The sequence below is a fragment of the Eptesicus fuscus genome, chromosome 4, assembly GCF_027574615.1.
Source record: "Eptesicus fuscus isolate TK198812 chromosome 4, DD_ASM_mEF_20220401, whole genome shotgun sequence".
NCBI classification, from domain to species: domain Eukaryota; kingdom Metazoa; phylum Chordata; class Mammalia; order Chiroptera; family Vespertilionidae; genus Eptesicus; species Eptesicus fuscus.
The window spans coordinates 30,026,499-30,053,147 of NC_072476.1; the positions used below are offsets into that span (position 1 = coordinate 30,026,499).

General features: G+C 39.3%; 1 protein-coding gene and 1 pseudogene across 8 annotated transcripts in view; both read right to left on the reverse strand.

The window, feature by feature from the left end:
• Window positions 1–26,649, reverse strand: part of GTF2I (general transcription factor IIi) — a 130,580-nt gene that overhangs the window by 47,376 nt on the left and 56,555 nt on the right. For 3 of the 8 annotated variants that reach the window (XM_054714832.1, XM_054714828.1, XM_054714827.1), the window contains exons 9-11: window positions 15,936–16,013; window positions 4,258–4,317; window positions 2,018–2,074 (exon numbers count right to left, since the gene is read on the reverse strand). In XM_054714832.1, the coding sequence (XP_054570807.1) occupies window positions 2,018–2,074; window positions 4,258–4,317; window positions 15,936–16,013 (195 nt within the window). Of the gene's footprint in view, window positions 1–2,012; window positions 2,075–4,257; window positions 4,318–15,935; window positions 16,014–26,649 lie in introns of those variants that run through there. The other 5 variants (XM_054714833.1, XM_054714829.1, XM_054714834.1 and 2 more) reach the window with 3 other exon arrangements.
• LOC103286187 (phosphoethanolamine/phosphocholine phosphatase-like) lies at window positions 12,458–13,147 on the reverse strand (annotated as a pseudogene).

A 26,649-nucleotide genomic window follows, 5' to 3' on the forward strand; every position in this document is an offset into this window, starting at 1 on the left:
AACAACAACTATTTCTCCTCTGCTTTCAGCAATCTGAGTGGTTTATATTTTTAAAAAAAAACACAATTTTTCGCAGTGGGGCCCTTCAGACCAAGAAAATGACTATACAAAATGCACTTAGGACTATATCTCCTAATTTTATATGCAAGATACTTTTTAAAATAAAGTATTTTATTAATATTTGTTGTTACTGCACAAAACAAATATATGTACATCAGAATGTTAGTGCTAGAAGCTAGAAAGTATTTTTATCAACTCTCTTTGATTTTGCAAAGGTTGAGAGATTAACTGATTTGCCAAAGATTATGTTTATTGGTTAGTAAAAGAATAAAGACCAGAACCCAGGTTTGATTCAACTCTATTAACATTGCAATACAATAAAAATCTCCTCAAAAATAAAGTATTTGAAAAGCCTAGTATCTAATGACAGAATTGTAAATTGTGAAGTAATTCATACTGCCTGATGAACCCTGCCCCATGTATCTTATATATAGGTATTTCATGGTAAATACTACCTATTCAAAATAGAAGATTTTGTTACAGAGAAAACAGATAATTACCTTCATACAGTAAGACATAAAAAAATAATTCATGCACACTATCTTCTATAAATAGATCTTTTTTTAAAAAAAAAACCACTAAAATACTGTTTAAAATGAGCATATTAATATTTTTGCAAGAAATGTATTCCATTTAGAAATCCTAATTCTAAAATTGAATTTAGAAAGATTAGCTAACATTTGAGAGACCTTAAGAACTCCCTCCACTCAGACAAGGTAAAATATCAGAGTAATAATTTTTAAAAATTAAACGAAAAAGCAAATATATGGAGTAAAAAGTTACAAAATATAATCAATTTTTATCCAGAAAATAAAGTACAATACAACTAGTTTATGAGAGAAATAGTAATTCTAAAATAAGACTCAGTTACATCGCCCGTCATTTTCCTTGGGAACAACCTACAAAAACTTTTTTGAAACTATATAAACCACTTAGAAATAGGGAGCCATTTTACATGCTAACAGTTTAACACAAGATTCCAGAAACTTAAAAATCCGTACCATAGTTAACATTCATTCAATCCTGAGAGCAAAGGAGGATGGCTAGTAAAGAGAAAAAGTAGTTCATGGGGTAGTCGTGGGTGTAAAAATAAGCAGAGGAAATCTTTCTTTTATTAATCTTATATAGAATATATTACCCTACTCTAAAAAATGGCACCATTAGCCCTGGCCAATGTGGCTTAGTTGGTAGAGCATCGTCCCATGCACTAAGTCAATTCCCAGGGTTGCAGGCTTGATGCCCAAAAGGGCGCGTGAAGTAGGCAGCTGATCAGTTTCTCCATCTCATGAATGTTTCTTTCTCTCCCTTTCCCTTTCTCTATCTTTAAAAATCAATAAAAACATATTTGTTTTAGTGGCATCATTAATTAGTATGTTTAAAAAGGAAATGTGAACAAAGCCAGTAATAATTAAATTCTAATATATTGAAACCTTTCCTTCTTTAAAAAATGCTAATATGGCACAAGACAACCAGAAAAAAAAAAAAAAGGTCAGCATTTTGCATCAGGAAGTTTTACTTACCTAAGTTTTCATCTCATATGCTTTATTATTCAGTACAATAAGAGGTATATTACATCTTAGGACTAAGAAAAAAACCTGTTGGCTAAGAAAGCATACCAAAATAATCATCTTTTTCTTTCCAAATAAGGTGTTTTAAGGATAGTATCTCTAGCCCTAAGTGGGTTGGCTCAGTGGATAGAGCGTCAGCCTGTGGACTGAAGGGTCCCGGGTTCGATTCCGGTCAAGGGCACATGCCTGGGTTGCAAGCTCGATTCCCAATGGGGGGATGCAGGAGGCAGCTGATCAATGATTCTCTCTCATCATTGATGTTTCTATCTCTCCCTCTCCCTTCCTATCTGAAATCAATAAGAATATGTATTTTTAAAAAGATATTATCTCTATAATATAGAACAAACATAAGATAAATACAGCAAAATTAAAATCCCTTTATTTCTAACCTTCTGCTGGTACTTCCACTTCTGTTCCTTCATTGCCCTCTGAAGAATGATGGCTTCCTAAAATGAAAATAAACCATATATAATAAAGGAATAAAAACTGACATAGAAAGAAGAGAAACTAGGTAACAGTGCAAAAAATTTACAACATATACAAACTAATTCTTTAACTCCTGAGTAGTTATTTCAAACAATGCGATCTAATTCAGATAACACTTAACACTTCACTTGAAAACTCAAAAAATTATTTTAAAATGTAAAACATATAGTGTCAACCTAAGTTGGTTTGGGGATTTATAGTTAGTTACTATAACTATGCAATATAATTACTAGTAAATGTTAGAATTTGAGAAATAGAACAATTATGTTTCAAAGTACCATGCTCATCAGCCAATGACACACACACACAAAAACACACAAATCAGAGTAAAGTCTTTCTTTGCTCATAGACTATTAAATAAGATAAACAAGTTCAGGTTTTGCTGTGAAATGTTTCCTGCTTTCCATTTTTACTATGGTGGAAGCTATGGAAACTCAATCCTCATTATTTAGTCGAAGTTGTATTTAAAGGACATTTTTAAGTTAAAATTTAAGATACTACCTTTAGTCTCAAAAGCATTTTAATTCAGGTAATATACTCTGCCTGCTTCTAAAAACTGGAACATAAAGCAATGTATCAAGTTAGGCAGTCACAAGGTAAACAGGCTCATCCTAATAGAGCAGAAGCTTTACTCACAAATAGGAAAATAGTCCACTAAAATATTAGAGAGCCACTTAGGATTAAGGATTAAGTACCCAAACTGCCCCCAAATATTCATCCTCTGTCCTTAAAATGTCTGAGCTACTAACATGGAAAAGGTTGAAAGTCACTGCCTTTGTGTATAAATATATTACCTATGAGTAAGTCCCATGGGGGAAAGGGAAACAAAATTGAGTTTATTTTATCATCCACTGATAACTAATTTCAGAAACTATACATACAACTAAACATATAACACTGAGACATAGTTTGAAATATATTTTATCTTGATTTTTAAAAAGCATTGATTACAGTTTCAAAAACTCTCACTCAGTGTCTAGTACTTTTGAGAGCTTGTTTGGAGGTTCTAGCAGGGGAGCGCAGCTACTCGTATACCCTTGACCGAAGACCGGTCCTCTCCTCTGGGGGGAAGGTCGTCCTCTTCGACCGAGCGCGCAGCTTCGGGAGGGACGCACATGGATCGGTGAGGGAGGAGGGGGACACCCGCCTAGCCAGCCAGATCAGCCGAATCAACCCTGGCGATCAATGGGGTGACAGATGTCGCAGCCAGATCGCCCTCACATCCTAGTACTTTTGAATTTAAAATGCCATAATTATCTTGGGATTCTTTTCCACTTCATATTATGAAAACTCACCTGAACTCAAAAGACTAGATAAATCTATAACTCTAGAGCCATAAATTATTCTTTAATTAACTTTTTCAATATACTTTCTCAGCGCACAGTCCCTTCCCTCTTTTTTTAAGACGTCAACATTTGGACTTATGAAGCATTAGGTTCTTTGACTCCAATGTTGAAGAAAACAAAGATGTGAGTGAGGTCAAAGTGATGAGAGGTAATGGATAAGAAACCAGCACTTAAAAAAGGAAAGCTTAGGTAAAAAATAAGAACACTTAATTAAGGTGGTTGTTACACCTTCACAATGTTACATGTAAACAATGATTCTTTGTGTCCTTTTTGTTCTTTTTAAATCTGAAATAAGCAATTATATTTACATTAAAAATAAAGCTAAGGAAAGTAAATCTTATGTGCTCAAAGCCAGAATAGATAGAATTAAAAGCCATCACAAATAGCCTATGGTCATCAAGTTAGGGAACACTATACAAAAATTCTCAAAGCTAAGTATCAACATGACCTTATCGATATTTACATTACTAACTATACAATAAAAACCTTACTTCTGACTATTCTGATATAAGGTATAAATGTGTACTTTACCTTAAATATGAAAGTGTGTCATGTACCCATTTCGAGATTCATTACTAGATTCACAAAAGGGAAAATTGGTTTTGAAAAATTGTTGCTTGTGAAGTTCATTTATATGTTTTTCAAAAAAAAAAAAAAAAAAGGCCAATACATTTTTTCCTTTTCCATTTAGAAAAGTAATAATACAGATATAAATACTAAAATACAGTCTGTCCAATATAAAGAAACATTAAATAAAAACAGTATGTGGGAAAATGGAAGTGAAAAGTTATATATACCTTGCAAAGACTTCGAAAGGGGGAGTTTGTCATCAACATCATCAGTTTCAGAAGGGCCTGCTTTGGAATACAAAGATAGTACTTCAACAGTAATCCCAAAAATGTATTTTGGGTCACTTTAGTAAAGAAATTTGGGTGAAAGATATGGAATAACACAGACTTTTCATGAAGAAGGAAAAAAAAAAAGGCACAATTTTTAAAAATGACTGACAAAATGAATGGTGCCAATTTATGGTCTGTGAGTGGGAAAAGTAGGCTCAGGCAAATTCATATAGAGACAGTTAAAGAAATTTTGAAAATGACTAGACATATGGATTGAATGGGAATGATGTCTAAAATGGTGAATGTGGCTTTTTTAAACACTAAAGGGTTCATAACAGCAAACTGCAACTTTTATGTTATACAGATTGTAAGTGCAGGTTTATCTTACAAGGCGTATTTGTTCCTTCCTTGACAAATATTTGCTTAATCTTTTGTCATACTGAAGAAAAGTGCAGAATCAAATTGTTAAACCTTTCTTAGGATCGCTAGAATCATGCAATTAAACTATGAGTAAACTTGAATCTCCTTTGAAATTGAAACATGACAAACTAACAGTTAATTCAGAATCTCCCTTTCTTGCAGATTTATAAGCACCTTTTAATAACTTAACATGGTTCTTCCCAATATTAACATATAAAATATTTTGGGTTCATTAAGCCTTCACAAAATGCTATAGAAATTAAGGTAACACATTTGCATGTATTATTCAAGCATTTTAGTGATGAAACATTTTAAACAGTAAAAAGGTATGTTCAATGGATACTTAAAATAAAACATGTTCTTGCATGAATATGAATACAAACCATTTCACTACCTCTGAATATTATTTAGAAAATATCCTAAGACTCTTAAAGGCTTGGAATGCATAAGGAATTTCACAGAGGCACAAACCCACACATTATTAAGCAAAGAATACATCAGAGAGGAACACAATTTCATAGAAAATACAAAAATTATTTATATTTGGAATCTCAACTAAGAGCAAGATTGAAAGAGACCTGAATTCAAATGCCAGATTCACTGCTTCCTAGTCATGTGATCTTGGGCAAAGATATATAGAACAAAATTAAATTATAGCTAAGGGTAGTAACTAACTTCTAAATACTGCTTAGTTACTTTTTCACAAGTTTAGCTATGTGGTATTTCCAATATTGATCTGTTCTAAATTCTTTTTCATGAGGTCCTCTTCAAGTCAAAGTATATTTCTTAGGATTTCATTATACCGAATTTCTATTGTAAATAACCGGCTTATTACTGAGTTCTAAATTACATTATGTTCAGAGAATTTTTAAAGGTTATCTGTGAACAAGTATAAAGTCAATTTTTGTGAAAGATCCATGATTTGTAAATAAACACTTATTTGCTAGAGAGTTCTAGACATACATCAATTAGCTCATGTTTTTAAATGTATAGTTCAAATATTCTATTTATCATTTATAAGTAACTCAATGACTATAGATCTGTAAATATATCCTAATTCTGTTAATTCTCTATTTCTATTTTTATTATGATGCTACATTGTTAGGTATATAAAATTAATGATTACTTATCAACTTAAGTGACTTACCCTATACTAGAGGCCTGGTGCATGAAATTCCTGCAAAGGAAAGGTCCCTAGGCCTGGCCGACCATCAGGGCCAATCTGTGGGGCGACCGGCATGGTGATGGGGGGTTGGGGGGGGGGGCCACTGGCACCCACCTTGGCCGGCTTGGCACTGACCACTCACTGGCCCCACCCTCCACCTCCTCACCAATCAGCCCCGCCCACCGCCAGTCACCTCCCTCTGTGGGACGACCAGCAGGGCGATCAGGGTGCCCCCACTGGCATCCGTCTTGGCTGGCTTGAGGCCTGAGGGCAGCTCCTGCGTTGAAGTGCGTATCATAGCAACCAGTCGTTCTGCTGGTCGTTCTGTCATTCGGTCAATTTGCATATTAGACCTTTATTATATAGGATAATAAAAGGCTAATATGCAAATTGTTCCCTTGAAGTGGAGTTCCACCGGGGGTGGGGTGGGGCCGGCCAGCCAACCACCAATGGACCCCCCCCAAGCACGTGCACCAGGCCTCTAACTACTATATATATTCTGTAGTCTTACTCTTTATACCTGTTACTTCTTCTTTTTTATTTCCTTTAGCATACTGTCATAGATCATTAAAATTTCTAATTATCTATGATGTTTCATTTTAGCTATAAAGGTGGGTCTTTAAAAAATATTTTCATTGATTTTTTTTTTTTTAAAGAGAGAAAGGAAGGGAGAGGGAGACAAAAACATCGATGTGAGAGTGGCTGCCTCCTGCACACCGCCAACCGGGGATTGAGCCTGCAACCCAGGCATATGTCCTGACCTGGAATGGAACCACCCAACCAACGGAGCCACACCAGCCAGGGCTAAGCTCCACAGGTTTTACCGGCATACATTTGGAATTTATTCATCATATGATAGGCAGCATATTTGACCCTCACGCTCAAAATGCTTGTAGTGTCTACCAGGCATTATGAAAATCGAGTGTTACCAACACTCACATCTGAGTACCACTACCTTAGAAGACTGACATGGGAATACCAAAAGTTTTGGAAGAAAACATAAATGCCCTTATGTAGAAGAATGAACAAATGATCACACACTATAACCACCACATAAGAATGTTAAATCTACATTTGACAAAATGCATATATCTTGAAAACATATGTTGAATAACTGATACATAAGAACATATACAGGTGGCCCGGGAGCCGAGCACAGGGCCGCGGCAGCCCCCTTCCAGCTGGAACAGCCCGTGAGGCCGGCCGAGCTCGCGCGCGTGTTGCTGGGTAATGGGCCTGCTCTCGGCGGCGCCTCAGCCCCTCCTGCCCCATCCTCCTGGTGGCCCCAGCCAAATGGCCGGGTCCTGGCGCAGCGGAGGCCAAAGCAACGGGAACCCCACCGCGGTGTACCCAGAGAGTCGGCCTTAGCCGGGGATGCGGCGGTGTCTTCGAGGAAACCGGAAGCCCATGCTGAGCCCTGGCGACCCCTTTGGAACGCTGGGGAATCCAAACTCGGCGGCCCTACGTAGCCTGCCTTGGGCTTACAGGCGCTCTATTAGATGAAGAAACAAGTTCTGTGGGACCGGAACAAGTAAATAAGCCTATCATGCATATCGAGAGGTTTGTGTTGATAATTCAAAGAGCAAATTGGATAAAATGAACAGACAACTCTGAATCGTTTCAAGTGTTGAATGAACAGCTGCAGTCTAAAGAAGTAGAACTCCTTCAGCTAAGAACAGAGGTGGGAACTCAGCAGGTATAAGGAATTTAAGTCCACCTTCATCAAACTGGGAGGTGGAAAAGTTGAGTTGTGACCTGAAGATATGTGGCTTGGAACAAGAACTAGAACTGACGAAGAAAGAATGTATCAATCTCAGAATAGAGCCACAAAAAGCCAAACAAATGCATCCAACTCAGGAAGACAATCTGCAGAGCAGAGCTCTCCAAAGACTAAGCATTTCAAGTGATGATATGCAAAATATATACTGGGAGCTGAAGAGAGAAATGTCTAATTTACATATGTGACTCAAGTACAGGTTGAACTACTGAGAAAACTGAAAACCCCAACTGTGATCAAGAAAGGCTGCACTCCTGTAGGATTCATAGAAGACCTAGGGAAAGACAGCACAAAACTGCACTTGGGGAATTTCACTGCAACATATAAGACACCCCCCTCTCTCACCAAATGGTACAACTCTTTGTCATACCACATCTTCCCCTTTACCAGGAGATGTAAAGATTTTATCAGAGAAAGCAATTCTGCAATCATGGGCTGATAATGAGAGACCCATTCCTCATGACTATTCAAACTTTCAGCGCACTACTAGTATGACAGAAATTTTCTGGAAGATAATTCTTGGGTACTCCCAAGCCCTCCTAAATCAAGTGAAACAACATTTAGGGAGACTAAAAACAAAACTTTACCTTTACCGATCCTGCCACCCCCACATAACTTGGATCAACGTAATCAAAACTGCCTTTATAAGAATTAATTCTGAAAAGATCTGTGACTTGGTCATGAGGTTGCTGTACCTCCCGCAACGATACTCCTGAGAAATTATTTAATAAACTGAAAGCAGGTTTGATTAAACTTTTGCAAAGTTCTTCAATGTACACATTTGCACATACTATAACGTATTATGTAGTTGATTTTCCAGTATAAGAGAGCAACACTCCAGCTTCACATTCTGGCTATCAGATATATACTACTAATAAATTAATAAACTTGAGGTGTTTCAAAAAGAAAAGAGAACATATACACAAAACATTATAGTATGATACCAGTCGTATCAAGCTTAAAAACACAAAATATTATACATATAATGGAGATAGATACTTCTCTGGGGATATATACACAGTAAAAATATAAAATCATTATGAGGAAGGACAACCATCATTTCAAGACAATGGCTAGCTTAGGAGGAACAGGGGAGAAAATGGGAATCCGGGAGAGCTCAAAGAAGAGTGTCAATTACATTTTTGGCATGTTACATCATGTGGGAAATGGGGATAAGAAAATATTAAGATTCAGTAAACCTGAGCAGATGTACATTTTGCTTGTAGATTTTAAACATTTCATTTTAAAAAGCATTTTAGAAATTATAATAGCACAATGCAAATAAATGAAGTATACCCAACAATATGTCTCACAAATGGTTTTACAAAAGAAGCTTAAAACAAAAGAGCACATGCTGAAGGATTCTATTTATATGAAATACAAAACAGAAAAACTAATCTAGGCTGTTACAAGTCAGGACAAGGGTTGGTTGCCAGGAAAGTAGTCCAAGGGAAGGAGCTTCTAAGATACTGACACCTAACACAGGCATAAAGCACAAGTGACAAATCTGAAAGGAGAAACAGATAAACCCACAGAGACCATTTGACATTTTAATACTCTTGCAATTTATAGAACAAGTAGACAGAAATATCAGTAAGGATATAGCAGATCTGTACCACTATATCAACCAACCTTAACAAAGTTAAAATAACCGAAATTATACAAAGAATGTTCTCTAAACACAATGGAAATAAACTAAAAATTAGTAACAGAACCATATCTGAAAAGTCCACAAGTATAGGGAAATTAAAACTACACACTTCTTTATAAACCACAGAACAAAGAGGAAATCACAAGAGAAATTAGAAAATATTTTGAATTGAATGAAAATACAAATAAAAGTTTATGGGATAGTGCTAAAGTAATGCTTAAGAGGGAAGTTTATGGCATTAAATGCTGTATTAGAAAAAAAATCTCAAATCAATGATTTAAGCTTCTATCTTAAGAAATAAAATAAAAACAGATGAAAATTAAAGCAAGCAGAAAAAAAAAGAAACATAAGAGCAAAAATTACAAAGTAAAAGCTGGGTCATTGAGGAAAAAAATTTTTAAGAAAACTATAGAGCTGGACCAATGGTCTCTAGAGACATTTTTAATTGTCACAACTAGAAATGGCTACTGATACCTGTTGGTTAGAGATCACGGAGGCTACTCAACATTCTATGATACATAGCATACAACACATGTCCACAACAATGAACTGTTTGATCTAAATATCAATATTGCCAAGCTTGACAAAACGTGAGCTAGGCCAACCAAGAAAAAAAAAAAAAAGACACAAATTACAAAATTGGAAATGGGAAATCAGCAATAAACTTTACAAACATTAAAATAAAAAAGAAAACAAGACAAAGTACACAAGTTTCTTAAAAGATATATTATTTGTCAAATCAATCAAGAAGAAATTTATAAACAGAATAGTCCTAAATCGATAAAAGAAATTTAAAAAGTAACTAAGGAGGGTTTATTATCCCAGGAATACCTGGGTGATTCAACATTTGAAAATTAATATCAATTACCATTTGAACAGTCTAAACAAGTAAAATTATCACCTCAGATGCAATTTTTATACCCAGCATAAAAATTCTTCACAAACTGACACAGGGAACTTCCTGAAACTGATGAAGAGCATCAACAAAAAACCTACAGCTATTATACTGAAAGATTTCCTTATAAAACTGTGAACAAGGTAGGGATGTCTGCTCTCACTACTTCAGTTCACCATAACACTGCATGATCCAAGCCAGTACAATTAATATAAGAAAAAGAAGAGGAAAAATAATATCTACTAAGAAAATCCCCAAGATTTTACCAACAATTTGTTAGAATAAGTAAATTTTATTTTTAAAAAAATATTTTTATTGATTTCAGACAGGAAGGGAGGAGAGATAGAAACATCAATGATGAGAGGAAATCATTGATGGGCTGCCTCCTGCACCGCCCCCTACTGGGGATTGAGCCCGAAACCCGGGCATGTGCCCTTGGCCGAAATTGAACCTGGGACCCTTTAGACCACAGGCTGACGCTCTATCCACTGAGCCAAACCAGCTAGGTCAGTAAATTTTAACTAGGTCACAAGATACAAGGTCAGGACATAAAAATCTATTGTAATTCTATATATTAGGAATAAACAGTTGGAAGCTGAAATGTAAAAGAACAGTACCACTTAAGGCAACACAAAAAACATTAACTACTTAGATATAAATCTAACAAAGTATGTACAAGATCTCTATACTGAAAACAATGCAATGATAACGGAAATCCAGGAAAAGCTAAAATGATGATACATATGCCATGCTCATGAACTAGAGTCCATATTAATACACTGCGGACGGATCACGAGAATTCTCATGTTTTCATATTACACAGTTTTACAAAGTATTATACTTTAAAAAGATATTAGCTTTTAAGAACATGTAATAAATAACCTCAAAATGCAATGGGTACTTAATTTTAAGGCGTGCCTTTAACATTTATGTAAAACTTTTTTTATACTCTTTCAATAGAAACTTATCTGGTCACTGGGTAAAGCTAGCAATAAAACTACTGGTCCACATTAAGATACTCAAGCTAAGTTTGTCTATAGATTCAGCAAAATCGTCATTAAAATCCCCAAAGAACTGTTTAACCAATCAACAAGCTGATTTTTAAAATTCATATGAAAAGGAGCTAAAATAGGCAAAATGATTTTTAAAAAGAACAAATTTGAAGGACTCACAATCTAACTTCAAGACTTACTGTAAGCTACAGTACTCAATGTAATTTTTGCAAAGGACAGACACAGAAATCAATACACTCAAGAAACAGAGAGACGTAAAGGTAAAACAATGGAAAAGGGACAATTTTTTCAACAGACGATACTGGAAAACCTGAACACCCATAGGCATTAAGTGTCAGCTCAGTATCTTGAACACTATACAAAACCCAGGTCTAACTGATCACAGACCTAAGTGTAAAGCTATAAAAACATTTATGAAATATAGAAGAAAATCTCTGTGAAGTTGGGTCAGGCCAAGATTTCTTAGCTATGATACTTAAGCACAATCCATACAAGGGAAAGCTACATTAAAAATTTTTAAAACATATTTTTATTAATTTCAGAGAGGGAGAGAGAAGGAGGGAGAGGGGGAGAGATAGAAACATCAATGATGAGAGAACATCATCGATCAGCTGCTTTCTCCCACTGGGAATCAAGCCTGCAATCTGGGCATGTGCCCTGGCCAGGAATCGAACTGTGACCTTTTGGGTCATAGGTCAATGCTCAACCACTGAACTATGGCAGCCAGGCAGAAAATACATAAATCTGACTTCAAATTAAACTATTTGCAAATAACACCACAAAGGGCTTTTACTCAGAATATACAAAGGATTGTCAATTCAATTATTGAGAAAAATATGCAAACTGTATCTCAGCTTGCTAGGTAAAAAATTTGTCAAGCTCTCATCTTCTTCAATTGCACTTAAGATATCATAATTTCAGATAATCTTTTACCCTCTCAAAATATCTGATTTCCAACTCTTTCCTCCCCCCCCCTTCACCTGCTTTAATAGCTCTCAACACGGAAGAGGAGGGGTTTGGGTTTCACTGGCTCTGCTTTAAAAACATCATGGCTTTCTGTTCCATAAGAGAGGAAGGGGCTGCAGAGGGCCCAGCCCACAGGGGGTGACTTTGGTTAAGTTCCTGGTCTTGATGCATAGACGAGGCTGGGGTACGAGAAAACACCGAGGCCACTGAGGTTCCTGGCTGGTGGGACCCAAACAGGAGTGTGCTACCTCGTTCCACCACCAGGAGGCGACTATTCCACCTGGCTTTTCTTCCTTTGGGGTTGCTGCTGCACATGGAGAGGCAAATCGTGGGGGGTTTCCCAGGGCACCACCGTGGCAGTGGCACTGAATGAGCTGGGCTCGGTCTTCTGCGCCTCCTGGATAGCCGCGGTGTGGGAAGGCCAAGTTGCTGCTGCCCAGCAGCCCCATGGGGCAGAAGTCATTGGCGAGGCACTCAAAGTGCACAAGGTCTTGGGTACGCTCACACAGGTAGTCGCTGAGCACCTTGTGCTTGCACCACGTTGGTGGGGCACCGCGTGCAGCTGTGCGTGTGGAAGGGCCGAAGCACCAGCAGCCCCGTGCATCGGGCCCCGATGGGTTGCTGAGGATGCGGCGGAACACACCCAGGTGGCCGGCAGCACGCAGAGCACTCTCCACGCGGAAGGTGTTGGCATCCGAGATGAGAATCACCTTGAAGCAGGCTCCCTACTTGACCACAAACTGCAGCATGTCGCCCATGCCCGGGGAGAGGGGGAGGCCTCATAGACCGCAAGCAGGTCCCGCAGCCGCATGCCCCACTCGCCCAGGTACTTGAAGACCCACGCAGCGCGCACTATCAAGTCGCCACTGTTTTTGTCCACGAATAGTCTCGTCAAAATCGAAGGTCAGGAGGAAGCACGCAGCGTGCCCTGCACAGCCATCCCGCCGTCCAATTCCCCGGAAGGACCGTGTCAGCGGGTGGAGTTCGTACCAGAGTCCAAAGCAAGCGAGCAGCAGAAGCAATGGAGCTTGGAGAGGTAGGAGCCTCTCACGACATACCGTAGACAGGCATCAAAGGCCAGCAACGGAAAACACCACCTGTAGGGACTGTTGGTATCTAGCCCTCATCCAGAGCTCCTATAGAACACTTTGTCCAGAATGATCAAATCCTGTGTGGTCCAAAAGAGTTCCTCAAATAAAAGGGGCACAGGATCTCTGAGCTTCTCCAGCAGGGTGCGGAGTGGCGGCAGAAGTCTGTCCCGGCTGAGTCTGAAGTGCAGAGAGAGCAGAAAGAGGGGCTCGCGGAGGTATTTGGGCGCAGGATGGAGCCCGGGTGCTAACGGGAATTGGAGGGGTCGCGGTACCTTTTCCACCCTCGGATTTCTGGGCTCCGGCTCATGAGTGCCTCCGGGCCAGAGGGGCCCTGGATGATGTGCGTCTGGACCGTCCCCTCCACCCGCCTTCCATGCCTCCGCCGGGGCCACCACGCGTCCCCATTAAATGCCCAGGAGCCGGAGCTGGAGGCGCTGGCTCTGCAGCTGCTGCAACGCCTGAGTCCCCGCAGTCTGCGCTCGTCACAAGCGGCTGTCCCTGATTTCCAACTCTTACTATTCAGTCATCATCACTCCCAATTTGAAAAGGGGACAGAAAAAAGCTTCTATAATCATGGATGACATAACGGAAATGTTAAAAAGGCAGTAACGCCAGGCCAGAGTGGCTCAGTGGTTGAGCAACGAGGATTCCCAGTCAGGCCATAATCCGGATTGCGGGCTTGATTCCCAGTGTGGGGCATGTGGGAGGCGGCCAATCAATGATTCTCTCTCATTGATGTTTCTATCTCTTTTTCCATCTCCCTTCCTCTCTGAAATAAATTTTTTTAAATGGCAATATCAAAAACAAAAGTAAACATTTTATTTTAAAAATTAATCATAATCTGTGTAAAAAAAAGAGAATATTAAACAATATTAAATGTATGCAAATGTTATTAGGGTACCAACAACTGCTATAAAAGCTAAATATTTACCAAAATTTTAACTTTTTAATTAAAAATCCTCAAAATTATCTCAACCTTTTAACCATGCAATTCCAAATGTCACATGCAATAAGATGTTCAAAACTGATAAATAAAATTCAGTATAAATGGTTTAATATATATATCAGTTATTCATTCACATGATTACAAACCAGAATAAATTTATTCATAATACTTTTATGTTACAGAACTGATAAAGGCTATCTTCTTAAATGAACTAAACCTATTAAGCAAATGCATATTAAAAACAAAATGAGGTTTCATAAGACACTCACTAAAATGGCTACAAAGAACAAGACTGACTGTGTAAGTGTTGACAAAGATGTGGAGCAACTAGAACTACCATACACTGGGGAAGGAAATGTTAATACTATATGCACTGTGTAAAGTAGTTTGGCAGTTTCTTAAAAAGTTAAATACCTACCATATGTCCCAGCTATTCCATTTTTAGGAATCTACTCAAGAGAAATGAAGGCATATTCCACACAAAAATTTACATGCAAAAATCAACAGCAACTTTATTTTTTAATAGCCCCCAACTGGAATCAACCAAATGTCAATAAATAGAAAGGGATAAACAAATTGCCATATAGCCATACAATGGAATAACACTAAATAATAATATGGAATTAGCTAGTGATATATGCAACATCATGGATGAATTTCAAAACAATTATGTGGAATGAAGGAATTCACAGCACCCCACCCCAAGAAAACAGTACATACTTAATGATAATTCCATTTATATAAATTTCTTAAAAATGGAAACTAATTCAAAGTAATAGAAAACAGAGCAATGATTGGTTAGAGAGAGCAGTGAATGACAATGGGACACAAGGAAACTTGGAGGTTAGGGACATTTCATTATCTTGATTGCAGTGAAGATAGCGTGATAAGCATATATAAAAAAACTAATTAGATTTCACTCTTTAAATGTTTTGATATACCTTATGCATCTATAAAAATTAAACTTATTAAATCTAGAAAACATTCTTCTAAACTAAAATCCATTGATGCATAAAAGAGAACTCCATTGTAAAATTATAACCTTTAATTCCTTCCTCATAATCGAGCAAAAGGTAACAAAATAAAAAATAGCTAAAATTTATTTGTCTTATCTTTTATAGATTTTTATGATACTGATAGTTATTTTTATTGCATAAATAGAACTAGTAGTTTCAGAAGACCATTCATGCCTTAAATAACATTAGAAACTGGAGTTGAATTCTAAATTGTGCCACTTTTGTTCTTTTAATATTAGCCCTGGCCAGTGTTCTCAATGGTTAGAGCGCCGGCCAGTGCACCAAAGGGTTGCAGGTTGGCTCCTTGCTCCCAGTCCAGGCATGTATGGGAGGCAACCAGTAGATGTGTCTCTCTCACATGGACGTTTCTCTCTATCTCCCCTCACCCTTCTCCCTCCCTCCCACTCTCTCAGAAAAGCAATAGAAAAAATATCCTCAGGTGAGGATTAACAACAACAACAACAAATATATATATATATATATAAAAATTTAATGGCTACTTTACATTTCCCCTGTAATTGTTTAAGTTTATTATATTGCCCTGTTTTTAAAATGTTTTATTCAGTGATAAATTACAAGTACACATGCCAATCAAGGAACAATAAATAAAAAGCATTTCAAGAACTCAGACAACTGATAAATTTAAATTTTCACCACTAATAACTTTTGGAAAGAAAAACTATTAGATAGTATTACCTTGAATGTTATATTGATAGTAATCGGGATCTTCTGATTCTTCCTTTACTGTCACAGCTGCCATTTCCAAGGAAATACCTGTAAAAGCAAATAAAATTACACAATTATACTTCAGGGCACTCAGCTAAATGGTGCAGGGAAATCTATTCTGCCCTCCTAATAATGCAGTATAACACATATATAATTTAAAGACTTTGAAAGGACAAAAGTATGCTAGGTAGCGGAGTGGGGGGATGGGGTGGGGGGGGAGAGGGGGGCACGGGGGTGGAGTATGAGTCACCTAAAACCCAACCTAGACAAAGTTTTAGCCACTATTAATATTCTGGGATTATTTGCTGCCAGATTTTTTCTCTGACAGTCCTTATCTTTGGATTTAAATAACATTAATCACACTCTATATTCATTTACTATTAAAAATACTTTGCCAGCCCTAACCAGTTTGGCTCAGTGGATTGAGCGTCGGCCTGCGGACTCAAGGGTCCCAGGTTTGATTCTGGTCAAGGGCATGTACCCTGGTTGCCGGCACATACCCAGTAGGGAGTGTGCAGGAGGCAGCTGATCGATGTTTCTAACTCTCTATTCCTTTCCCTTCCTCTCTGTAAAATATCAATAAAATATTTTTTAAAAAATACTTTGCCAGCCACTGGAAATTACTCATAAACATTGGTTTTAAAAACTCAATGTTTCAGGGTAAAGATGGCATAATTTTTACCCATATTATAATGAGATACACTAATTATTTTTCCTCCTAAAAAATCCCTTTGTTAACAGGTACAAAGCACACTTTTCTGCATAATCCTTTGCCCACAATCAGGATAGATAATTTGAAGTGGACTTTGTAGCCAGTTGTAAACAAGTGCATGTTATACAATTCCACGCATAAAAAAGTTAGAATTAGAGAAAAGAAATCTTTGTGATTAAAACTCAAGTAATGTCAACTATACCTCAATAAAGCTGAAGGAAAAAGAAAATAAAATGCACGAAACTCTGGCTAAAAAAATACGCAAGTGGCTGACTTTGGGAAAAGAGTAATGAGAGGGGGACAGGAGAGGGACTTCTTGGGGTGTTAATAATGTTCAGTATCCTCATGGGAATGTTAGATTACAGAGGTGAGTTTACCTTTTATTTATATTTATATTTCAATTTACAGTTTTAAGAAAGAAAAGGATTCTTAACAAATTCCTTAACCCTTTGCACTCGCTTGCTTTTTTCTCAATTCCTTTATTCTACTCGGGATTTAATTTTTTAAATACCCCAGATTTTACAGAGCACGGCAGTAGAATAAAAAACTGGAGTTTCTTTTCATACAAACTTATTTATTTGAATTTTTTTATATTTCAAATTATTGATACATTCAAAGAGTATAAAAAGAGCTGCTACCGATGCTAACCGTGTCGAGTCACACTCGACATCCGAGTGCAAAAGGTTAATAAATTCTTATTAAGGATGTGTTCCCCATATATAAGGTGGGGCAAAAGTAAGTTTAGAGTTGTTCGTATGAAAAATAATACAATAATTAATGAATAACACAAGAATAAACTATTTCAAGTACTCACAACTGTAAACCTACTTTTGACCTGCCATGTGCTATTCAAAAATATGATAAACAAGGTAAAGGAAATAAGAAGTACAAATTGGGCCTGGCCAGTGTGGCTCAGGAATTGAGCATCAACCAATGAACCAGGAGGTCATAGTTAGATTCCCAGTAAGGGCACAAGCCGGGTTGTGGGCTCGATCCCCAGTGTGGGGTGTGCAGGAGACAGTGATCAATGATTCTCTCTCATCATTGATATTTCTATCACTTTCTCCCCCCCTTCCTTCCTCTCTGAAATCAAAAACAAAATTTTTAAAAAATATATTTTTATTGATTTCAGAGAGTAAGGGAGAGGGAGAGAGAGATAGAACCATCGATGATGAGAGAGAATCATAGATGGGTTGCTTCCTGCACACGCCGCCCCGCCCCCCCCCGCCCCCCCGCCCTCTGCCAGAGATCCAGCCTGCAACTGGAGCATGTGCCCTTAACCGGAATTGAACCCAGGACCCTTCAGTCCACAGGCCGATGCTCTAGCCACTAAGCCAGACCGGCTAGGGCCAAAAACAATATATTTAAAAAAACAATAAAAGAAGCACAAATTGGTAGTTACAAAATGGTCACAGGGCCCGGCCGGTGTTGCTCAGTGGTTAAGCATCGACCCATGAAGGAAGAGGTCTCTCGTTAGATTCCCACTCAGGAGATATGCTCGGGTCATGAATTTGATCACCAATAGGAGTGTGTAGGAGGCAGCTGATTAGTGTTTTTCTCTCATCAATATTACCATCTCTATCCATCTCCTTTCCCCTCTCTAAAAGAAGATCAATAAAAACGTGTATTTTAAATGGCCACAGGGATGTAAAGTACAACAAAAGGAATACAGTCAATAATCTATATATATAAATGGCTAATATGCAAAGTGTCACCTTGGGAGTTTGAAAGGGAGACCAGGAGTTCGATTGCTCGCTATGATGTGCACTGACCACCAGGGGGCAGGCGGAACGAAGGAAGGCCCTGGCCAGCAGCCAGCAGTTGGGGAAAGGCAGGCCCTGGCTGGCAGCTGGAAGGCCCCGATCGGCCCTGAACGCCGGCCAGCCCTAGGGACTCTACCTGTGCAAGAATTTCATGCAACAGGCCTCTGGAATTGTAATAATTAGGTTTGGTGTCAGGAGGGTACTAGACCTATTTATGGGGAGGATCACTTCATGAGATATGTAAATGTCTAACCAGTATGCTGTACACCTGAAACTAATGTTGAATGTCAACTGTAATTGAAAAAAATGTTTAATAAAAACAAATAAATAAGTATCTCTTGTTGAGCAGTCTAACAGGACTAGACTACAGGAGCTTTCAAAAAAGAAAGATTTCTTCATATGATTGCAGGAGTAGATAATACTTTCAAACAGCTTTAAGATTAAAAAGGGCGGCCGAGTAAGTGAATGCTGCACGGACACTTGCTCCCAGGACCAAATTGGAATTGCAAGTAAAATACAGGAAAACTTCCTAAATAAGCAACAAAAGACTCGCTGGAGAGAACTCTGATAACCAAGATGGAAAGTGGACACCGCATAGAGATTGGTAGGATGGGTGAAAGTACGAGAGGCTGACTGGGCACCCACAGACAGCAGCTGAAGTTCCAGTGAGATAGCTGTTGGGGGTTGCCACTGAGAACTCTGGGCTCTAATCCCCAAGCTAAGCCCCGCAGGAGAGAGCACCAGAACTGAGAAGGATACCCACATAACATATGGCTGTGAAAAGCAGTGGGGTTGCTGTCTGACAGGGAGAGATGGCTGGAAAGTCAAGTATCCTCTTAAAGTTCCAGCACACAAAATTCCGTGTGAAGCCACTCATACCTTGTGCTCTGTCAGAGGGAGGGCAGAGTGGACTGGAGCTGTGTGAGCAGAATCCAGGATTGGGGGTTCTGAGGTAAGAGCTCAGAAGGCAGACACCCTGGTTTCCTGTGCAGAGGTCATCTTACTCACACAGACATTTGCTACACAGGTGGCTTTGCCTGGGGTAGACAGTTGACCCATCCTATTGGAAAACACCTTGCTCCATGGCAAAAAAAAAAAAAAGTTTCTGAGGCCCAATAAGAAACTTAGAATAACAATTAGCATCCAGGCAGAAGCAATTGCCCCACCCTATTGAAAAAACTCGAAGTACCTCTTTGGATGATTGCCTGAGGGCAATTTAAGACAGAATGCTATCAGTCTGTAGGCAGAGGCGATCTCTGGAGGCTTTGAGTCTTTGCCTAATCTAATTAGACAGAAACAGTGTTTGACACTGTCCTGCACTAGAGACTGAGAGGCATAGCAGATCTACCTAATAAAAAGTCACAAACCCAAACAGGCAGCCAAAATGAGGAGACAAAGAAACAACACCAAAATGAAAGAACAAGAGAATTCTCCAGGAGATAAATGAAATGGAGATAAGAAATTTAATCTGTGCCCTAGCTGGTTTGACTCAGTGGATAGAGTATCAGCCTGGGGGCTGAAGGGTCCTGGGTTTGATTCTGGTCTAGGGCACATGCTGGGTTGCAGGCTTGAACGGCAGTAGGGGGCATGCAGGACACAGCCAATCAATGATTCTCTCTCATCATTGATGTTTCTATCTTTCCCTCTCCCTTCCTCTCTGAAATCAATAAAATATATTTAATTTAAAAAGTTTTATCTGCTATAAAATTCAGAATAATGATGGTAAAGATGCACAACAGCATGAGAAAAGATATAGTAACTATGAAAACAAATAAAGAATGACATGTCACAAATAAAGAACACATTGGAAGGAATACACAACAGATTAGGGGAAGCTGAGGATCAAATCAGTAAATTAGAAGACAGGGTTGAAAAAAAATCACTCGATAAGAGAACCAAAAAGAAAAAACAATTAAAAAACAGGAGGACAGCCCTAACCAGTTTGGCTCAGTGGATAGAGCATCGGCCTGCGGACTCAAGGGTCCCAGGTTCGATTCCGGTCAAGGGTATATACCTTGGTTGCGGTCACATTCCCAGTAGGGGGTGTTCAGGAGGCAGCTGATTGATGTTTCTCTCTCATGGATGTTTCTAACTCTCCCTCTCCCTGCCTCTCTGTAAAAAAAAATCAATAAAATATATATTTTTAAAAAAACAGGAGGACAGCTTAAGGGAGCTGTGGGACAACGCTAAACTTAACAATATTCGAATAGCAGGTGTGCAAGAAGAGTCAGAAAGAAAGAAAGAGATAGAGAATGTGTAGAAAAAATAATGGCAGAAAGTTTCCCTAACCTGGTAAAGGAAAAAGTCACAAGTTCAGGAGGCACAGAGAACCCCAAACAAGAAGAACCCAAAAAGACCCATGCCCAGACACATCATAATAAAAATGCCAAAAATTAAAGACAAAGAGAGACTCTTAAAGGCAGCTTAGAAAAGCAAACTGTTACCTACAAAGGAGTTCCCATAAGGCTGACACCTGATTACTTATCAGAAACTGTACAGGCCAGAGGGAATAGCATGAAGTACACAAGGTAATGGAAAGCAAGGATCTGAAATCAAGATTACTATACCCAGCAAAGATAACATTCAAAACAGATGGTCAAATAAAAGAGTTCTCCAAAAAAAGGCTAAAGGTGTACATCACCACCAAATCAGCATTACAAGCAATGTTAAAGAGATTGCTGTTGCCGAAACCGGTTTGGCTCAGTGGATAGAGCATCAGCCTGCAGACTGAAGGGTCCCAGGTTCGATTCCGGTCAAAGGGCATGTACCTTGGTTGTGGGCACATCCCCAGTAGGGGGTGTGCAGGAGGCAGCTGATTGATGTTTCTCTCTCATTGATGTTTCTAACTCTCTATCCCTCTCCCTTCCTCTCTGTAAAAAATCAATAAAATATATTTAAAAATAAATAAATTTCTTTCTGAATTGACATTTATATTAAAAAAAAAAGAGATTGCTGTAATGAGAAGAAAGAGACAGAGAAACTGAGGCATACAGAATTAAAATGGCAACAAATAAGTACCGATCAATAATAACCTTAAATGTAAATGGATTAAATGCTCCAATCAAAAGACAGCGTAGCTGAACAGGTAGAAAAACATGACCCAACTATATGCTATCTACAAGAGACCCACCTCAGAACAAAAGACACACATAGGATAAATTTTCCATGCAAATGGATAATTAAAAAAAGCTGGAGTAGCAATACTCATATCCAATAAAACAGACTTCAAAATAAAGGCAACAAAAGACAACAAAGGTTACTACATTATACTAAAGGGATTGATCCAACAAGAGGATATAACCCTGATAAACATATATGCACCCAACATAGGAGCACCTAAATATATTTAAAAAAAAAACTTCTAGAGGACTTTAAGGGAGAAATCGACAATACAGTCATAGTAGGGTACTTTAACACCCCTCTGACTTCACTGGATAGATCTTCCAGACAAAAAATTAACAAGGAAACAGTGACTCTAAAAGACACACTGGATCAGATGAATTTAATTGACATTTATAGAACATTTCACCTCAAAGCTACAGAATAAACATTCTTTTCAAGTGCGCATGGATCATTCAAATGATAGACCACATGTTAGAACAAATCTCTACAAGTTCAAAAAGACTGAAATCATATCAAGCATCTTCTCAGATCACAGTAGGATGAAATTAGAAATCAACTATAATAAAAACACCCAAAAACATTCAAACACCTGGACGCTAAACAGCACATTATTAAACAACTAGAGGCCCAGTGCATGATTGAATCATGCACGTGTAGGATCCCCTACACGCTTTCGCTTTTCGTGGTGGAGCTGGGTGCCTGTCCGCTGGTGCACCAGGCCTTTCAGAAGCCTCCGGCTCGGCAGAGGCTTCTGAAAGGCCTGGTGCCGGAGCAGACAGGCACCCTAGCTCTCCCCACTTTTGATGGTCCGCGGCCGCTGAGGAGGGCTACCCTGCTGTTGAGAGGCGCAGGGGGCGGGAGTCCCGCCCCCTGCGCCTCTCAACAGCAGGGTAGCCCCCCTCAGTGGCAGCGGATCCGTGCCTCTCAATGGCCGGATAGGCCACCCCCGAGTCCCGCCCCCCAGCCTCCTGCCGCCCAATCGTGAGCGTAGCGGAGTGATGGTAATTTCCATGTTACTCTATTATTAGATAGGATGAATGGGTTACCAACGGGATGAAGAAAGAAATAAAAAAACTTCCTGGAAACAAATGAAAATGAACACACAACAACCCAAAATCTCTGGGATACAGCAAAAGCAGCCCTGAGAGGTAAGTTCATAGCACTACAGGCCTACCTCCAAAAACAAGAAAAATTAACAACAAACTATTTAAGCCTACAACTTAAAGAACTAGAAAGAGAACAAGAAAAGCCCAGAGTAAGTAGAAGGAAGGAAATAATAAAGATTAGAGCAGAAATAAATGATGTAGAGACTGAAAAAACATTATAAAAAAAAAAAACACAATGAAATCAAGAGTTGATTCTTTGAAAGGATAAACAAGATTGATGAACCAATAGCCAGACTCATGATGAAACAAAGTTAGAGGAGCCAAATAAATAAAATCAGAAACGAAAGCGGAGAAGTAACCACTGACACCACAGAAACACAAAAGATTGTAAGAAAATACTCTGAACAACTATATGCCAACAAGATGGACAATGTGAATGAAATGGACAAATTGCTACAAAATTATACTTTCCCAAAACTGTATCAGGAAGAATCAGAAAACCTGACTAGGCCAATAACAACTGGTGAAATAGAAGCAGTAATAAAAAAAAACAACTCACAGCAAACAAAAGTCCGGGTCCGGATGGAGTCACAGGGGGGTTTTATCAAACAAAGAACTGTGTAACACCTATACTCCTCAAACTATTCCAAAAAATCCAACGTAAGGAACACTTCCAACTCTTTTTATGAAGCCAGCATTATCCTAATTCCAAAAACAGATAAAGACCCTACAAAGAGAATTACAGGACAATATCCCTTATGAAAATAGATGCTAAAATCCTCAACAAAATATTAGCAAATCAGATTCAGCAATATATTAAAAAGATCATGCACCATGACCAAGTGGGATTTATTCCAGGGTACAATATTCACAAATCAATTAACATGATACATCACATAAACAAACTGAAAGACAAAAATCACATGATCATATCAACAGATGCAGAAAAAACATTTGACAAAATCCAACACCCATTTTTGATAAAAATGCTCAGCAAAGTGGGAATAGAGGGAGCATATCTCAACATGATAAAGGCCATATATGACAAACCTACAGCCAACATCATACTCAATGGGCAAAAACTAAAACCATCTTCCCTGAGAACAGTAGCAAGACAGGGATATCTGCTTTCACCACTCTTATTCAACACTAGAAGCCCAATACACAAAATTTGTCCAAGTGCAGGCCTTCCTTCCCCTGGCTGCCGGCACCAGATTCCCTCTGGAACCCAGGACCTGGGCTTCCCTCCAGCCGCTGGCAGGCACCCAGGACCCAGGCTTCCCTCCAGCTGCCATCAGGCACCAGGGACCCGAGCTTCCTTCACTGCCCGGCTTCGTCCAGAAGGTTATCCGGAAGGACGTCCAGCCTAATTAGCATATTACGCTTTTATTATTATAGTAGTGGAAGTCCTAGCCACAGCGATTAGACAAGAAGAAATAAAAGGCATCCAAATTGGAAAGAAGGAAAACTTCTTTTCAGATAACATGATACTGTACATAGAAAACCCTAAAGACTCTACCCAAAAAACCACTAGATTTAATAAATGAATTTGGCAATATAACAGGCTACAAAATCAACACCCCAAAATCGATGAATCCCCAGTAGAAATACATGGGTGTACTCTAATAAAATTAAAAGTACACAGATAATTTGTGACATTTTTGCAAAATATGCATTATATGAATCTAATCAAGAGGAAATAGATACTTTCTTCGGAAGTGTCAAGGTCGTAGGAAAGACTAAAAGACGATTCTATATTAAAGCCATTAAAGAAAGAATTGGCAAAACTTGAAATGGGTTTGAGAATTAGATAAGAGTAACTCATTTTCCCCAAGATACCAGTACCATCCAAATAATCTCTGACTTTAGAAGTCAGAATTAAACTTTATGGTAGCAGCCAATTCAGTGACTTGTTACTTACATGATATCTTAGTATTGTTCTTTTTGTTACAAAGTTAATAACTATAACTAGTTAATCTTTACATTAAATTTTCTCCATTCAAATAACAAGTATGTTTCAAATAACTGGTATGGCTTTTTTCTCCTAACTGGACCATGACTGTTATGCCCAAGGAATATTTTTAAATTTTTTAATTAAAATGGAAATAGTAAAAGAAATTATAAATTAAGAATGTAAAGCTACAAAGTGCAAATCAGAAAAACAGAAACCTCTATGATAATGATGCGTACTATTATAGCCTACCTAATAAAAGAGTAATATGCAAATTAACCATCACTCCACTACACCCACAAGCCACACCCATCAGCCACGCCCACCAGCCAATCAGAGCGAGTATGCAAATAAACCCAACCAAGATGGCTACAGCCACAAAGAGCAGGAGGGAGGCTTGGGTTTCCCGGGAAATGGAGGAAGCCAAGCTTTCCGCCTGCCCTTGTCGGCCTAGGCCTCCACTCAAGGCTACAAAGTTTCAATTATAGAAGGTAAACAAATCCGAACAGAAATGGCAGCAGCCATGGAGCTGGAAAGAGCAGGAGGCTAGGGTTGCCCCCGGCAATGGAGGAAGCAAAGCTTTCTGCACACCCTGGCCAGCCCAGGCCTCTGCTTAAGGCTACAAAGTTTCAATTATAGAAGGTACATAAACCCCAACAGAAATGGCTGCGGCCACGGAGCGAGCAGGAGGCTTGGCCCCACTCCAGGCTACAAAGTTTCAATTGTAGAAGGAAAATAAATTCCAGATACCAGGGCCTCCGCTTGGGTCGCCAGGGGGTGTGGCTGGCCTGCAAACCACCAGAGGCCCCTCGCTCAGGCCACCCCACGCCCCAAGGGAACCCCCACCCTGATCCAGGCCACCCTTCAGGGCAAACCAGCTGACCCCCACCCGTGCACCAGGCCTCTATCCTATCTAATAAAAGAGTGATATGCAGATTGACCATCACTCCGACACACAATATGGCTGCCCCCATGTGGTCAAAGATCCTGCCCCTCGGTGGACACAAGATGGTCAGCAGGGAGGGCAGTTGGAAGGCACCAGGCCTGCAAGGAAGGGCAGTTGAGAGGGACCAGGCCTGCAAGGGAGGGCAATTAGGGGTGACCAGGCTGGCAGAGGAGGGAAGTTGGGGGCAAACAGGCTGGCAGGGGAGCAGTTAGACATCAATCAGGCTGGCACGGGAGTGGTTAGGTGGTGATCAGGCTGGCAGGCAGAAGCGGTTAGGGGCAATCAGGAATGCAGGCAGGCGAGCAGTTGGGAGCCAGCAATCTTGGAACCACCGGGATCGGGCTTAAACAGGCAGTCGGACATCCCTCGAGGGGGAAATTTTTGAAAAGTGATCATTTTGGCACAGTCAACTAAAAATCAAACAGAAAATTAAGATTTCCTGTGGCAGTAAAAAAGAAAGAAAAACCTTCTGAAAAAGTGTAATACATTCAAATACTTTTTCTCAAAAAGGACAATTCAACACTATCTTTCTTGAAGATTTCCCCAAAATCTAACAATCTTTAACATACACAACAAGGTTCTCCTCTTTTCCCTAACAATTCATCCCCATTGCCAGTAGATGGTGCTGAGTAGATGGTGCTGAGCATGGTAGGTAGCTGCATCAGAGAGGTTCTACCACCTGAAGCAGGGTGGCAGAAGAAGAATATTTATGTGAGGGAGCAAGGAAACCTGAGTGAGGGGTGTTAGAGACTGAGGGGAAAAGCATGAGTGGCGATAGCCTAACAAGGAGTGTCAAGAGTGTAAGTCAGCCCTAGCCGGTTTGGCCCAGTGGATGGAGCGTCGGCCTGCGGACTGGAGGGTCCCAGGTTCGATTCTGGCCAAGGGCATATGCCTGGGTTGCGGGCTCCATCCCCGGTAGGGGGCGTGCAGGAGGCAGCCAATCGATGATTCTCTCTCATCATTGATGTTTCTATCTCTCTCTCCCTCTTCCTTCCTCTCTGAAATCAATAAATATATATTTTTTAAAAAGGAGTGTAAGTCAGGTAAGGAGACTGGCAATGAGAAATGGATTGAACAACAGGA